Source organism: Numida meleagris, chromosome 1, assembly GCF_002078875.1.
Source record: "Numida meleagris isolate 19003 breed g44 Domestic line chromosome 1, NumMel1.0, whole genome shotgun sequence".
NCBI lineage: Eukaryota > Metazoa > Chordata > Aves > Galliformes > Numididae > Numida > Numida meleagris.
In genome coordinates this window covers 192,739,047-192,754,965 of record NC_034409.1, presented here as the reverse complement: position 1 = coordinate 192,754,965, position 15,919 = coordinate 192,739,047, and the positions used below count along the sequence as shown (strand labels likewise).

The following is a 15,919-nucleotide window of genomic DNA, read 5'->3' as shown; positions in this document are numbered from 1 at the left end:
AAAAAAGGAACAAACAAAGATCAGTACTAAAACAAACATTAATGTACAACTGAAAGCCAAATATTCAATTTGAATCAGAAAACTGTTTGGAAGTGAAATAAGCTGCAAGGGAAAAAAATAAATACAGCAGTGTTGGAAACCTGTGGTCTGCTAACACAGTGCAGAAGATCCTCCCCTAACTCATCACCCCAGGAAATAGCAGAGTAACCTCAGCCTCCAGTTTCATCCTCCCCCTGACAACAATGCCAGGAGATGGATGTGCACAAAGGCAATCAGGGAGGTTTTCCTTTTTTCACAAGTTACTGCCTCAGGGCACTACACAAGTGCTAAAGGGGCATTTCAAACATTCCAGCACCAGAAGCAAAACCAACCAGAACTACTCAACAAAAGCAGAATAAAAAGCTGAAGTCAAATAGAGCCAAAGGCTAGTTAAGACTAGAAATGCCAGTTGGTTACTATGCTTGAATTAGTTGAAAACTCATGGCTAGAATCACAGCTACAGATTTTGCAGGGTACCACACTGGCACCTACTGTGGACCATAACAATGTAACCAAACCAACAAAGCTCCACATTAACATTTGCACAAGGTCCACACACACACATCCAACTTTCTGTGCTCTTCAGTCAAGCTACATCAGCAACACTCAGGAGACACAAGAGCTTTACTCACTCCCGAAGCCAGCAGGCTTGCTCTGTGCAAAGGCATTGTTCTGGGATGAGAAGAGGCCTCCACCAGTGCTGGTGGTTCCGAACAGGCTGCTGGACGTCCCGGTGGATGTGCCAAACCCAAAGCCAGTGCTTGTGGAGGAGGTGGCTGGCTGATTAAAGGCGTTCGAACTGAAGAGGCCTCCTGAAGACAGAAACAAGCAACGCATCATTTGCCACCGTTGAACTGCTTGAGTTTCTGGTGTTTTTTTTTTTTTAAAGTAACTTATTTCAGGGCAGAGTTCTGCCCACAGCCCTAACGCTGCAGTACCTGGCTTTGCCTGGGTGCTCCCAAAGAGGCCTCCAGTGTTGTTGTTCGCCCCAAAGGCCGACGTGCCAAACGCTCCCCCACCTGTCGTACCAAAGCCAGCATCTGGAAAATCAGCACCACAGGTCAGACAAAAGCACATTCTAAACGCGTGCACTAGAAACGAAACACAGTTATTGCCTTCCTAACTTCCAAACAAAAGTCTGTGCGTGGCCAGCTTGCTTCTCATCACTGCCAAGCGAGTTGGACAGCCTACAGCAGCACCCTGCTCCCACCACACACAGAGAAACTCCCCCTCTGTGTGATCCTCAAGCTGCACTTCTGTGAAAGAACACACCAAGCAGTGAAAAAAGAATCAAGCCTACAAATTCGGATGCATTACTTACTTTGTCCAAAAGTTGATGTTGTTCCAAAGCCAGTGTTTCCTCCAAATGGAGTTCCAAAGGATTTGTTAAACATTTTCAGTGTGTATCAGTTTTCTTTCCTTAAACCTGGAAAGAAGAACTCAGTTGAGCTTTCAAAGTAAGCTTTAAGTGACGTTTCTCAACTTTCTTCCTGCTGATGTAAGCAAACTGAGTATGTAGAATCATAGTGAGTACTTAAGGCACCAGATGCACGACAGCATGATTTAAGTCTCACTAAATTTCAAACAGCCAGAACCCCTTCAAAGACAAGAGCACTGCCACTTCAGTAGCACCACAAGGGAGCTTCCTTCCATCCTTAACGACCTTTCCTACACATCTCACACGCTGCAATAACCAACCAAGGCAACCAGGCTCCCCAGATCCATCCTCTCAACAGTTCCCCCTCGTACACCTAGCACAAACAGTGCTCCCCACATTTCCACATTCGACCCACGTGCATTGCACGTTTTTGCACAGCCATCTGCACACCTCAGAGCCCCCCAGAACACGCCCAGGGATTTGCACTGCGCTACAGGCATGTCTGTAACGAGGCCAAGATTTGCCAGGAGGAGTTTTCTGTTAGAACCTACATTTACCTACTGCTCCAAGCACGAGTAAATGCGCTGCACAAGAATTACAGAAACACATCTTCCTCCAGCTCCGCTTTCATTGCTTGCTGGGCTCACTAAGACTTCCTTAACCCAAATTCCTGAACCCTTCTATGCAGCTGTTCACGGGGCTGGGGTGTGATGTACCCCTATACCCCCTGCCATTTTATCTAAGGGTAGGTTTAGCAACACTACCTCCAATCTTGTTTCCAAACGCAAGCACAATACTACTGCTTTTTCATCAAGAACCAAGCTAATCACAGAATCACAGGGGGCTGAAGGGCCCCCAAGAGATCATCGAGTCCAACCCCCTGCTCTTAAAGCAGGTTCCTTACAATAGGTCACACACGTAACGAAACCACAACGGGTCCTCAGCAGCACTACAAAGAAAACTGTAGTCCCTTTCTGCACTGAGACCAAGAGCTACTCCACCACTCAGTGCTAGCAGGACTGGCCAAGATACAGCACTGCAGATCCAACACATCTTCCCCACAGAAACCAATGAGACACAGCTGACGCCAACACTATTTACAAAGCACCGCTTACCACACCAGGTAACTGTTTCACGTAACGCCGTACTAACTTCTAGCTTTTTTTCATTACTGCTTCCTTCAAGCTCCTCTAGCAGCTGAACGCACAGGACAGGGAGAACCGCCTTCCCAGCATCACCTACGCCGTCACTACCAATCCAAACAGAACTTGAAATCCAGGCCCTCAGCTCCCACCTCCCCGCACGCCGCATCTCTGTGCTCATCCACACGTTACTGGAGGGCAGGACAGCACAGAGCACATCAGCAGAGACCGCCTGGGCTGAAGAGTAACTAAACATGCTTCGGGTAATCGCCAGCCGCTCAGGGCAGCAGTAAATCCAACCAAAACCGCGCGCTGAGCCTCCCCCCTCACACGCTCCCTTGCTGCCGTCCTCACGTACATCAGGAGTACTTCAAACAGAACACTGCTACAAACAAAGCCAAAAGCTCCCGGACAGGGCACCCCAATCCCGGAGCCCCACGCAGCGCCCGTTGCGCGGGACGCAGCCCCGCACCCAAACCCCGCTCCCGTTTCCCAGCCGCCTCCCCCCGGGGCAGTTCCCCTCACAACGCTCGGTCCCGCAGCTCTCGCTTCCCCTCCCCAGCTCCGCTTTACGCGATTATCCCGGCAGCGGGCGGCCCCCAGGCCGCGGTATCGCCGCCGCATCGCGACAGCCCCCGCTCAGCCCCGCGTCCCGACCCTGGGCCCCAGCTCCCACAGCCACGAGCCGGGCCCGCTCTCCCAGCCCCCGCCCCGTTCCTTCGCGTTCACCCCCGCTCTCAGCCCGCTCCACCTCAGGCCCGCAGCGGCCCAGCTCCCGCGGCCGGTCCGGTTCCCAAGGCGGCCCCGCGGACGCGAAGGCCACAACACGGCCCGGAGAGTCCCCGAGCGGTCCGGGGACGCGGAGGAAAGGAGAAGGGGACGCGGAACTCACCGCCAAAGGGAGGAGAGCGGCGCGGTCCGGTCGGGTCCGGTCCGACCCGGCCCGATCCAGCCTCGCCACTCCCGCGCCACCGCCTCACGCAGAGGAAGCTGCGTCACAACCGCTCCGCGCGCCTCCCAGCAGGCCCCGCGCCGCGCCGCGCCTACCACCGGGATCGGCCCCGCCCCCGAACGCCCGCAGCTCATTGGCTGCCGCACCTTGGCAGTAGCAAGTGGACCCACCCACTCTCTCTGGTTCCTCTTTTCTATTGGCTAAAAGAAAGCCCAGCGCCGAGCACCGGTTGGTCCGGCCCGGGAAGGGGCGGGGCTGATGCTGCGGAAATGTCCAGAACACCCGTCTCGCCGCGCCGCCCAGCATCCGGGGCGCCGGGGGCGGAGCTTCTCCGGCCCGCCCAATCACAGAGCTCCTCGGCTGCTTGCGTGTGCCGCGCAAAGGGCGGGGCGCGTTCAAAGAGTCCGCCAGGCCGGCAGGGGGCGTCCCAGGTGGAGGCTTCGGGCCTCTTAGGGCCGGGTCCAGGCCTGGGCCTGGTGGGGTCGCTCCGGGCCGGGCCCTGAGTGGCGTCCCCGAGTGGGGCCCGTGGCGGTTCTCGCAGTGGTGCTTCGGGGCTGAGCCCGAGGGTGCCCTGGGGAGGAGCTGAGGAGGGCTGGGGGGAGGGAACGGCAACGGCAACGGGGTGGGGCGAAGGGGAGGAGGGATGAGCAGGTGCGGGCGGCGGCCTGTCGGAGCAGGAAGGGGCGGGGGCGGCCCGGGGCGGGCATGGAGGAGCGCGGAACGGTCTGAGCCGTGCGGGGCCGGTGGGTGTGGGGCGGTATTGGGGGGCACCGGGGGGACACTTGAACAAGGGGGGGGTACCAGACCTTGGGGTGATACCGGGGGAGCGTAGCGCCTGGAGGTGGGGCATCTTTGGGGCCTCGGAGGTGTGAGGGCGCTGGGGCGTTCCCTGGAGCGCAGGGGGCTCCGGGGCGCTCGGTTTGTTCTGTGCCCCGTTCGGGTGAGCCCTGGCCTGTAGGGACGTAGGGATGATGTACCCACAGCCCCAGTGTGCCCTCTGTCCCCGATGGGACAGCGCTGTGTGGGGCAATGATGCCTCGGTGCTTGCTGGGCCAGCTGGGTTCCCACTCTGCAGCTCATCAGCCCAGTGCCGGCCCTGCCAGCTGCATTCAGGCAGCCCATCCTTCATTCAGAGCTTCAGCAGTGGGGCTGGCCAGGCAGGGGGTCCTGTTCTGCCCTCACCTCCGTGGCTGCAGCTGCATCCCTAAAGCTTGCATCCCGCAATAAATAAATCCAAGCAGTGCAGCAGACCCTGATGTAGTCACGTGGCTTGACATCACCGTTCACTGTACCGTGGCAGCAGCAGCAGGCACCGAGTGGGCTCCTGCCCTGTGCCCCTCAGCATCAGCTCCTTGGGCTGCAGCCTGAGGTAGGCACTGCGGGACGTGACCCTGTGTTGCCCTTGGTCCCGTTGATAATTGGCTTCCACGGGGATTGTCTGCGAGGAGGATTTGTCCTAGAGCCCGAGGTGAGGGAGGAAGCCAGTACTCAGCATCATGGCCCTTTGCCTCTCGTCCCCAGGTGGAGGGAGCCAGTGTGGATGGCAGAGTTCGGCCATACACAGCGGAGTGATGGTTTGGGGCTGAAGTAAGGCACGTGCAGTGCTGGGGGCTGCAGCTCTGTCTGCCACAGCCTGAGGCGTACAGGACAAGCAGTGGTGCCTGAGAGCTGGAGTGCACCTGGCTGATGCTGGGACACAGAGCCAGGGGCAAGCTGCCAGGCTCGATAACTGGCCTGACCTGACCTGTCTGAGTTGTTGAGCAATGCATTTCTCGTGCAAGCTGAAGGCTGTGGTCCTGCAGCTTCCTTGAGGTGTGGTGTTGGCTGTGCTGTGCTCACGGGGCCCTGTCTGGGGCAGCACGCTGCAGTGTCAGCACAGCAGCTCTGAGCTCAGCTGAGGAAGGATCTGGATGGCTCTGCCCAGCAGAAATGCAGTCGCATGTCTCCCAGCCTCGTGGTCCAGAGCTGGAAGCGTGTCCCACATCACTGATGCTGCTTTCAACCGCTGGTGCCTGCAGCCAGCCCTCAGGCTGATGTGAAACACCAACCGTGCCCAGGTTTCTCCGTTTGCAGCTTGTAGCTTGGTGCATCTGTGCTGGGGGCTGTTGAGGGCTGTAGGACAGAAGATCCCTTCCAACAGGTGCTGTTTTCTTTCAGATCCATCAGCATGCTACAGGTACCGCTGCCCCTGGATCGCGATGGGATCCTGTTCCGGCTCCGTTTCACCACTCTGGCTGTTGGGACTGTGTTTTGCCCCCTGTTCGGTTTCCTTTTCTGCGTGATCTGGTCTCTGCTCTTCCACTTCCAGGAGACAACAGCCACCCACTGCGGGGTAAGTGACTTTCACCTGCAGCGTGCTGAGCTCTGGGTGCTGGCCTTGCAGTGGGACAGGAGCAGGCAGCAGGAATCCTCTGTTTCCTACCAAAGGTGCTGTGTCACCTTGAACAATTTGTTTGGTTTTATTTGTGATCCTTCTGAACAAGCAATTGAGTTTTCAATTTTTTTTGAAGTAAGCTAGAGAAGTGCAGGCTGGTTGGGCTGATGGTTGCACTGAGCAGATTGGTGTTGATTGCAATAAAGAATAAAACTGGTAAGGCTAGAGATAAGCATACTGTCATGCAGAAGAGTTACTCTTATAAGAGGAGTCACTGCCTCTCGCATGTGTTGGAGTTCTTCAGAGCAGTCACAAGTACATGCCTGGGAGCTCAGGGTGAGAGGGACAAGATGGATTTCCAGAATGCTTGACATCAAGTTCCTCAGCCATGGCATAAACATCAGTAAGCAGCTAGTGCAGAGCTAGGAAAGGAGGTGACCCTGGGGTTGTACAGGATCCGTGCTGCTCCTCCTGCCCAGACATGGTGGGGTCATGAAGGTGGGTGGTGATGATGAGATCCGGGAGCTGGAGGGGTGATGTGGGCTGCCAAGGACTGCCTGAAGCCTCCTGAGGGCGAGCTACAGACCAATGGGATCCCAGTGGTGACTGTTTTAGAGAAATGACATGTGCACATTGTCCCCTCCTCCTGGGACGTTGTCCTCTCGTCACAATACAGGCACGTTGGGCAGTGCAGCAGGGACGCTCTGAGGTGTCCTGCAGCTCAAGGTGTGGTGAAGTGAGGGCTCGTCAGCTTCAGCCTGCAGAGATGCCAGGATGAGAGCAGGAAGGTGGAGCCTCTGAGGTCCTGGCTGGGTGGGAGGGCAGGCAGGGACCCACCGTCTCCTGTGCCAGTGTGGGAGGCAGGGCACAACATGAAGGCAGTGTGTTTGAAACAAGTGAGAAGGAGCTGATTCCTCAGGTGAAAAGCAGTTGGTCTGAGGAGCTTCTGTCTCCAGGCTGTTGCTCCACGTGGGCACCATCAATACTGTCAAGAGCAGACCAAGCTGTATCAAGGACTACAGAGCTCTTGGAGCAGCTCTGAGCCTCCAGGGCACCTGGTGGTCTTGGCATCATCAAAGGAAAGATCTCTGAAGGAACCAGTCAAATCCACTGGATCAGCACTTAGTTGTGGTGCTGTTTTTGGCTCTTTAGACCACTGAACTCTTTTGTCTGCTGAGGACTGAGAGCATCCATCCCTCGGAGCAGGAGAAGAGCAGCATCAATTACAGGATGGTAAAGAGAGCTTTCAAATGAAGTTGCTGGGCAAGGGAAACCTCCATCCACGCCTCTCTTACTGGTTCAATGCCAGCATCAGCAATCGATGCCTAGAGCCAGGAAAGGGATCAGATGCTGGCAGGAGAGCTCCTGCAGAGCAGCACGTAGGAATTCCAGCCCCTTTATCCAAGAAAACAATTTCCTTAGGGGCTCAGCTTAAGCATTTCTAAAGGATTTCACACAGCATGAGAAATAACCAGGGAGAACTGGGAGTTTTAGATAGTTGAAAAAGAGTTAGCTTTGATCCTTCTAATTTCCTCCCTGCGCAGCTTGTTTACCACACCAGGTAATGCTGAAAGTCTTTTGCAGCCTACGTGGTTCTGTGATTCCATGGAATAGTTGTCCTACGTGGATTACCTCTTGCATGGCAATCACAACTGGCAGGGGACATCCCTGAGCCTCAAATACTTGGACGCCAGCTCATTCTGGAGCTGATGCTTTTATGTTTCTCCCTGAACATCGTCTTTGCCTGCTGCTCCTGTCAATTTGCTGTTGTTATGTAGTTTTGCTTCCCTTTCCTCTTCTCTCTCTGAGTTTGGGGATAGAATCATCAAATCATTAAGGTTGGAAAAGACCTCTGAGATCACCAAGTCCAACCTCAACCCATCCCCACCCGTGCTCACTAAACCATGGCCCTGAGTGCCACATCTACGCATTTTTTGCACACCTCCAGGTGACCCCACCGCTTCCCTGGGCAGCCTGTTCCATTGATGGGAAGACACGTGGGGTACAACAGCTGAATGAAGGGAAGGAGTGAGCGTTGTGGACATCAAGCTGAGAAACCTGAGCAGGGTTCCCAGCTCCCTGAGCCTTCTCAGTGGGCTGTGGCGGTGCTGGGGGCTGGATAGCCCTGCAGGATGCATCAGGGCTGCTGCTGTGTTATGGAATCACAGGGGTTGGAAGGGAGCTCTGGAGAGCCCTCAGTCCCTCAGGAGAGCACCCAGGTGGGTTTGGATGTCTCCAGGAAGGAGACCCCCACCTCTCAGCGCAGCGGTGCCGGGGCTCTGCCCCCTCGCAGCACACAAGTTCTTCCTCACACTTCCTCACCCAGGTGGAACTCCCTGGGCTGTGCCTGGTGCCCCTTGTCCTGGCGCTGGGCACCGCAGAACAGAGCCCGGCCCCATCCCCCTGCTCCCCACCCTTCAGACACTGACCAGCACCGTTCACATCCCCTCTGCCTCCTCTCCTCCAGCTGCACAGCCCCGGGGCTCTCAGCCTGTCCCCAGCAGGAGGTGCTCCAGGCCCCCGCCAGCTCTGCACCCTCCACTGGGCTCTCTCCAGCAGTTCCCAGTCTGCCTGGAACTGGGGAGCCCAGCACTGGGCGCAGTGCTGCAGCTGTGCCCTCCCCAGGGCAGAGCAGAGGGGAGGATCCCCTCCCTCACCCTGCTGGCCACGCTCTGTGCAATGCACCCTGGGTCCCATTGGCTTTCTTAGCCACAGGGCACCCTGCTCAACCATTGCTCAACCAGGACCTCCAGGCCCTTCTTTGCAGAGGTCCTTTCCTGCAGCTCAGCCCCAACCTACAGGTTTCATAGAATCATAGAATCATAGAATGGCTTGGGTTGAAAAGGACCTCAAAGATCATCAAGTCTCAACCCCCCTGCCAAGTGCAGGGTCGCCAACCACTAGACCAGGCCGCCCAGAGCCACATCCAGCCTGGCCTTGAATGCCTCCAGGGACGGGGCATCCACAACCTCCCTGGGCAACCTGTTCCAGTGCGTCACCACCCTCTGTGTGAAAAACTTCCTCCTAATATCTAACCTAAATCTCCCCTGTCTCAGCTTAAAACCATTCCCCCTTGTCCTATCGCTATCTACCCTCACAAACAATCGATCCCCCTCCTGTTTATACGCTCCCTTCAAGTATTGGAAGGCCACAATGAGGTCTCCCCGGAGCCTTCTCTTCTCCAAACTAAACAAGCCCAGTTCCCTCAGCCTTTCCTCATAGGAGAGGTGCTCCAGCCTCTGATCATCTTGGTCGCCCTCCTCTGCACTCATTCCAAGAGCTCCACGTCCTTCTTGTGCTGGGGGCCCCAGGCCTGGACACAGTACTCCAGATGGGGCCTCACAAGAGCCGAGTAGAGGGGGACCACCACCTCCCTGTCCCTGCTGCCCACTCCTCTTTCAATGCAGCCCAGAACACAGTTGGCCTTCAGGGCTGCCAGCGCACACTGCTGGCTCATGTCCAGCTTCTCGTCCACCAGGACCCCCAAGTCCCTCTCCGCAGGGCTGCTTTCAAGTATTTCTTCCCCCAGGTTGTATAAATACCTGGGATTGCCCTGGCCCAAGTGCAGCACCCTGCACTTGGCCTTGTTGAACCTCATTAGGTTCTCGTGGGCCCACTTGTCCAGCCTGTCCAGGTCCCTCTGGATGGCTTCCCTTCCTTCCAGTGTATCGACTGCACCGTTTCCTGGCTTTTGACGTGGCACCCTTGCTATAACAAGCCACGCTTCCCTCACCTCTCCCCGCAAACCCCTCTCTTCCAGGTCCCGAACTACCTGCCCTCCATCAGCGCTGCCATCGGCGGCGAGACCCCGCAGCGCTACGTCTGGCGGCTCTGCATCGGCCTGCACTCGGCCCCGCGCTTCCTGGTGGCCGTCGCCTACTGGAACCACTACCAGAGCTGCCACTGCTCCCACCCTCGCTACCAGCGCCTGTGCCACTTCAACCTGCTGCTCAACCTGCTCGAGAACTTTGCCCTCCTCGTCCTGACCTATGTGTCCTCCTCAGAGAACTATGGTACGTGGCTCCCTCCCACTCTGCACCATCTCCTGCCTGGTGAGCTTGCTCGTGGTTGCTGAGTTCTGTGGAAGTTAGGATTTATATGTGAAAGTTACATCTATAATGTGCTCCTAGCTCAGTTCTTTCTGAAATTCGTAGAATCATAGAGTGGCTGGGGTTGAAAGGGACCTCAAAGATCATCCAGTTTCACCCCCCAGCTGTGGACAGGGTTCCCAGCCACTAAATCAGGCAGCAGCTCAGGCTGCCCAGGGCCCCGTCCAACCCTGATCTCTGGGGATGGGGCACCCACAGCTCTGGGCAGCAATGCCAGGACCTCACCACCCTCTACGTAAAGAATTTCCTCCTCACATCTGGCTTAAATCTCCCGTTTCAAAGCCATTCCCATTTGTCCTATCAGAATCTGCCAGTGTAAAAAGTTGTTTTCCCTCCTGCTTGTAAGCTCCTTTCAGTTATTGGAAGATCACAGTGAGGTCTCCCCACACCTTCCCTTCTCCATGCTGAACACCCCCAGCTCCCTCAGCCTGTCTCCATAGAGAGCTGCTCCATCCTCTGAGCATCCCCATGCCCTCCTCTGGACCAGCTCCCACTGCCCCACATCCATCCTGTGCTGGGGGCCCCAGGCCTGGACACAGTGCTCCAGACGGGGCCTCACGAGGGCAGTCAGAGGGGGACAGTCCCTTTTGTGCCCGCTGCCCCCCCCCTCTGTTGGTGCAGCCCTGGGGACTGCTGCCTTCCAGGCTGTGAGCACGCACTGCTGGCTCCTGTCCTGCCTTTTGTCCATCAGGAGCCCCACGTCCTTCCCCACAGGGCTGCTCTCGATGTGTCCTTCTCCCATCTGTAGCTGTGTCTGGGACTGCCCTGACCCAACAACCGCACTCAGCCTTGTGGAACCTCACTGGTTCTTGTGTGTCCACTTTCTGAGCCTGTCCAGGTCCCTCTGGATGCCATCCCTCCCTTCTATTGCGTGACAGCCCCGCTCAGCTGGGTGCCATCAGCAAACTGCTGAGGGTACACTGACCCTGCTGCCTGTGCCATTGGTAGCAGTGCTGAAGAGCCCCTGGGGGACACCAGTCAGTACCAGCCTCCACCTGCACACAGAGCCATTGACTGCAGCCCTCCGGCTCTCAACTTCCAGCCAACTCATCCACCACATAACCCACCCTTCGAACCCATATCTCTCCAATTTAGAGAGAGGGATGTGATGTGGGGCCATGTCAAAGCCCTGCGTACATCCAGGTAGATGACCTCCTTTGCCCTTCCCTTTATCCACCAATGCTGTCACTCTGCTGCAGAGGGCCAGCGGGTGGGTTAGGCACCACCTGCCCCTGGTGAAGCCATGCTGGCTCTCTCAGATCACCTCTTCATCCCTCATGTGCCTTTACATGAGTTCCTGGTGGCTGAATTTCTGTGCCAAGCCTGCCATCTGGCTGTAGTGCTAGGTTCCCATTTCTGTGCTGAGGATGTGCTTAACGCTGCTCAGCGAAGCGAGAGCACTGCCAGCTCCTGCTGTCAGCACAGCCCCACTTCTGTCTCGTGGCCACGGCACTGAGATGGTTCCAGCCTACTGTCTCCTAGCAGGAGGGGGTCACAGCGTTTTCTGGGTTAAATTTCCTGTGCTGGCTTCAAGAGAAAATGAGAATCTTTCAGGTTACGTCCAAGCGTGTGCAGCGATAGGCTCAGAGGTGCCTCTCGCCCGCGGGTCCCACCTGAGCTGAGTGCAGCTACCAGCAGCGGTGCCCGGGTGATGGTGGCAGCAGGAGTCACCAGGTGGTGCTGCTGCAGAGGGCACGGAGCTGTCTGGGACTTAGTGGTGAATGCTGGGTCCAGCCATGGGGTGCAGGAGGGGTTGTCATCACAGAGCACTGCAAAGGGAGAGAGGACAGGGCTGCAAGGAGAGCGGGTTTGGAGCAGGGCTGAAGCTGGCAGGAGCGGGTTTGTCTCCTTGCAGGAAGGGTGAGGTGGGGCTGGAGCTGGTTGTGTACTGAGGGTATCGCCCTGCTGACAGCGGGTGAGGAGCCCGCTCTGTAAGCACAGCTGCAGCGTGGATCGTGAGCCTGCTGCCTGCCTTTGGAAACGGGCTGCGCTCCCCGGGCCCTGCAGTGATGCCATAGCGGGGCCTATGGGGCAGAGCGGATCTGGGACCCCAGTGGGTGCCCTCAGCCACCCGCACCCCATGCAGCTGCTGCTGCCAGAAGGGGTTCAGGCTTGTCACCTCTGCAGGGCACTGCCACGTCCTTACTCCAGCAGCCGCCTTCAGTGCTGCTCCCTTCCAGGGGCCGTTGTTCTCCTTCCCCCGAAACGGGGAAGAGAAAGAAGCGGGGGGGGAAGTGCGGTTCTTACGGTCAGGTGTCGTGGTTGCGAGTTCAGCCTGTGGGTTCCGTTCCTGGAGAAAAGCTTGGGGAGTGCTTTGTAAGTGCGTGCTTCTATTGAAAAGAAAAACATTTCACCCGGGATCGCGTGGGCTTTGTGCGTGGCTCCGGGTTTTGCAAACTGCCTCGCATCAGCACCACTGCAAGCAGTGCCGGTTCCAGCCTGCCCTGAAGTGGGTTCAGCATTGTGCATGAGGGCCTTGTGCCGGTCAGAAGGCTGCTGGCAGCTGTCGCCTGGCAGGTGAAATGCAGGAGCCCAGCAGGACGTGCTGGGCGGGCTCGCTCTGCCGTGCCTCAGTTTCCCCATCCATCCCAGGAGCTTCTGCCAAGCCTGCCCGCGGTTTGCAGCCACATGCAGCCGTTGGGGCTCCCAGACCAGGTGCCAGAGGGCAAGTAAAAGCCCTCTTTGGGCGAAGCTTCCAAATACATTATGCACACTCAGAAGTTTGCAGCCCCAGCCCTAGAGGAAGACACAAGGCATGGTCGGACAGCTGTCTTCCTGCCTTCCCCTTCTCTGCATGGCTGGGGCTGCCAGCAGGGCTGTGCCCGCCGCCCTTTGCCCCCCAGAGCCTCCCCTTGTACTTGTGGCTCGCTTCTGTGCCTAAATTTAACAGGAACCCTCTTGTCTTGTTGATTCAGCAATCCACGAAAATGCCTTCATCGTCTTTATCACGTCAGCTCTGGGCCACATGCTCCTGACGTGCATCCTCTGGAGGATGACTAAGAAACACACAGTAAGTCCCGAGGTACAGACGCTTTCCTTTCTTCTCTTGGTGCTGTGGTTGGGGCTGGCGGTGGAAGGGCTTCATCTGTTGCTTGCTTCTGAAATGACCAGATCTGGGTGGTGAAGGTATTAAAGATATGGGTGAATCTGGCTTACGGTCACCAAAATTCACTCTTAGGTCCGATTTACCAAAACAAACCGAGGAGGAATGTTTGAATTTCCTGTTCTGTAGTTTTCACGTGGAGCTGATGCTCGAAATGCCATCTTCTGGGGTCTGCATTGCTGCCCTCTTCCCCCTGCCTGGGGGGGTGCCCCTCTGGGAGCTGTGCTGGGCTCTGTGCTGGGGAGCAGTACTGCAAGCAGGGAACGGCTGCAGGCGGCTGTGGGTCTCAGTGCGGGCTCTGGGGCTTCTCTGCAAGAGGCTGCAGGCTTGGGGAGCTGCTGGTCACACAGCACATCAGGCAGAGGGGCTGGGTTCCATCACCTGGACCCAGCTGTGGTTGGTGCCTGGTTGGGTTTGGGGCGGGATAAGCCACGAGCAGCAGCGCAGGGCAGCGTGCTCAGCTTTGAAACTGTGTGTGCAGGAGATGTGCTCGTCTGTGGTGCCTTTTGCATGAGCAGGTTTGACTGGGGCTGGCTCAGAGGAGCTGGGTCCATACAGAGCAGAGTGGGAGCTGAGCCTGGGGCTGGGTCTGTGCAGGGCAGGATGGGTGCAGTGCATGGGGCTGGGTCCATATGGAGCAGGATGGGTGCTGTGCATGGGGCTGGGTCCATATAGAGTAGGATGAGTGCTGTGCATAGGGCTGGATCTGTATGGAGCAGGATGGGTGCTGTGCATAGGGCTGGGTCCATATGGAGCAGCATGGGTGCTGTGCATGGGTCCATATGGAGCAGCACGGGTGCTGTGTGTGGAGATGGGTCCATATGGAGCAGGATGGGTGCTGTACATGGGGCTCACTCAGACAATGGCCCAGTGCTTCGTGTCAGCTCCCACCTCGTGGGCTCTCTCTATCTTCCCCATCCGGCAGTTCTCCGAGCCGCTGGCCTAGCTGGGACGCCTGGAGGAGCAGTAGCTTCCAGCTGCTGTGCTGTGCTGCTGCAGAGCCCTCTGAAGATCCCATCCCGGGGCAGGGGCTCGGGGGCGGGCGGGATGCTGGGACACAGCTCAGCCCCCCCCAAGGGGAATGTCCATCCCTCGGTCACTGGGGCCTGTGGGGCTGAGTGCTTTGGGCTCTTTGTGGTTTTGCCACCCGCAGCGCCTCGTCCTCGCCGTGCCCGGCACCGAGCGGGGGTCCCCTCCCAGAGCATCGTCCCTGGGACAGAGCCGGGTGGGAGGGAGGGCTCTGGGGACATGGGGACGCTGCCTGGATGTGCTGCCGTGCTGGTGGCCGTGAGGGAGCAGTCCGCCAACCCCAGCCGTGCCCAAGTGGGGACAGTGGTGGAGAGGAGCCCCGCATGGGGCGGAGCTCGCCCGCTCTGTGCTGGTTCTTGCCCTGGATCAAACAGAACTGGGGAAGCACGAAGGCTGGAGGAGCCCTCCAAGTGCCACATCCCCACGGTTCTTCAGCACCTCCGGGGACGGTGACCCCCGCTCCCTGGGCAGCCAATGCGTTAACACTCTTTGAAGAAGGATTGTTCCCTGATATCCGACCTGGTGCAGCCCCGGAGCTAATGACCAGGCTCTTCCTCCGCCCCGCAGCTGAGTGTCCCCGTGCCGTGTCAGCAGATGGAACCGTGGCCCGGCGGGTCCCTGCGGCACAGAAACCGCGCGTGGACGGGCGTGCTGGGATTGCCCGAGCCCGCAGCCCCGCTTACTCCAGCATCCTTCCTGCACGCAGCCGGCGCTGCTGCAGCGCTGCCCTCCCACGCAGCCCTCGTCTCCGTGCCCGCCGGGGATTTCCCGGTGCTCCCGCAGGGCTGCGCGCTGCCCCGTCCTCCCGGCCCCGCCGCGAGCAGGGGAAGTTGCGCGGAGCTGCGGAGCCTCGCGGGGTTATTTTCGGGGAAGCTCTCCGGTGTGGGGCTGAGAACGGAGCTCCCCGTGGGCTGGGGGGGCCTCACGCCTCCCAGTTCTCCAGAAGGGGGAGAAGGACCCGGGGGTTGCTGGGAAGCACCTGGAGGACGAGGCGGCCTCTGGGCACCGCCAGCACGGGGTCGTGGTGTCAGGAGCAGTCCCCCCTCCAGTGCCAGCACAGGCTGCCGGGGGGGGGGTCACCATCCCTGGGGGTGTTCAGGGACGTGGGGATGTGGCGCTGGGCTGGGGGTGGGCTCGGGGGGCTTTTCCAGCCTTCATGACTCTGTGATCCTAGGAGGGGCAGGGTCTGTTTCGGGAACTTCATCTCCTTGTATGACAAGGTCACGCAGCTGGGCGGCGGGGAAACCAGCTGATGCTGTCGTTTTGGGTTTTGGGAAAGCTTTCAGTGCTGTTTCTCACAGGATCCTTCCTGACAAAAGGCCCAGCGTGGCACAGCCATCGTGCCATGGGTTGGACCCGAGGGAGCGGCCTGGGGCTGTGTTGGGAGGGTCAGCTGGGGTCAGGGCGGGCCCCGAGCTCAGGGTGTGCGGGACAGCGCTTTGCCATAGGGTCTGGGGGTGCCGTGTGGGGCTCGGTGACCCCTATGGGTCCCTCCCAGCTCAGGGTATCCCACAGTTCTATGGTAATCCTAGCAGCCCGTTCCCTTGTGCCGTCTGCCTCCTTGCTCCTGCGTGGCCGAGCCCTGGTCCTGCAGGAGGGCACCGCTCCCAGGCTCTGCCTTCAGCAGAGCGTGTGTGTGACAGGAATTGGTCTTGCAAAAGCCTCGCGTTCACCGGGGCTGGTGTTGCAACGGCCCTGCTGCGAGGGCAGGAAGGTGCTGGGGAACTTGCTCGCAATGGGGAAGTGCGGACGGTTTCCAGTTGCAAGGTGGCAAATGGGTAGAGAAAGGAAAA

At 58.1% G+C, this 15,919-nt stretch overlaps 2 protein-coding genes across 9 annotated transcripts in view; one reads left to right on the top strand and one right to left on the bottom strand.

Annotated features, from left to right (window-relative positions):
- Positions 1–3,611, bottom strand: part of NUP98 (nucleoporin 98) — a 34,124-nt gene extending 30,513 nt beyond the window's left edge. The window contains exons 1-4 of one of the 2 annotated variants that reach the window (XM_021384077.1): positions 3,452–3,611; positions 1,361–1,465; positions 978–1,079; positions 672–851 (exon numbers count right to left, since the gene is read on the bottom strand). In XM_021384077.1, the coding sequence (XP_021239752.1) occupies positions 672–851; positions 978–1,079; positions 1,361–1,433 (355 nt within the window). In that variant the 5' untranslated portion in view covers positions 1,434–1,465; positions 3,452–3,611. Of the gene's footprint in view, positions 1–671; positions 852–977; positions 1,080–1,360; positions 1,466–3,310; positions 3,423–3,451 lie in introns of those variants that run through there. The other variant, XM_021384078.1, reaches the window with a different exon arrangement.
- The window catches only part of PGAP2 (post-GPI attachment to proteins 2), a 15,176-nt gene continuing 3,211 nt past the window's right edge, over positions 3,955–15,919 (top strand). Inside the window, exons 1-4 of one of the 7 annotated variants that reach the window (XM_021384081.1) lie at positions 3,955–4,162; positions 5,669–5,843; positions 9,646–9,898; positions 12,910–13,004. In XM_021384081.1, the coding sequence (XP_021239756.1) occupies positions 4,155–4,162; positions 5,669–5,843; positions 9,646–9,898; positions 12,910–13,004 (531 nt within the window). In that variant the 5' untranslated portion in view covers positions 3,955–4,154. The other 6 variants (XM_021384080.1, XM_021384087.1, XM_021384082.1 and 3 more) reach the window with 6 other exon arrangements.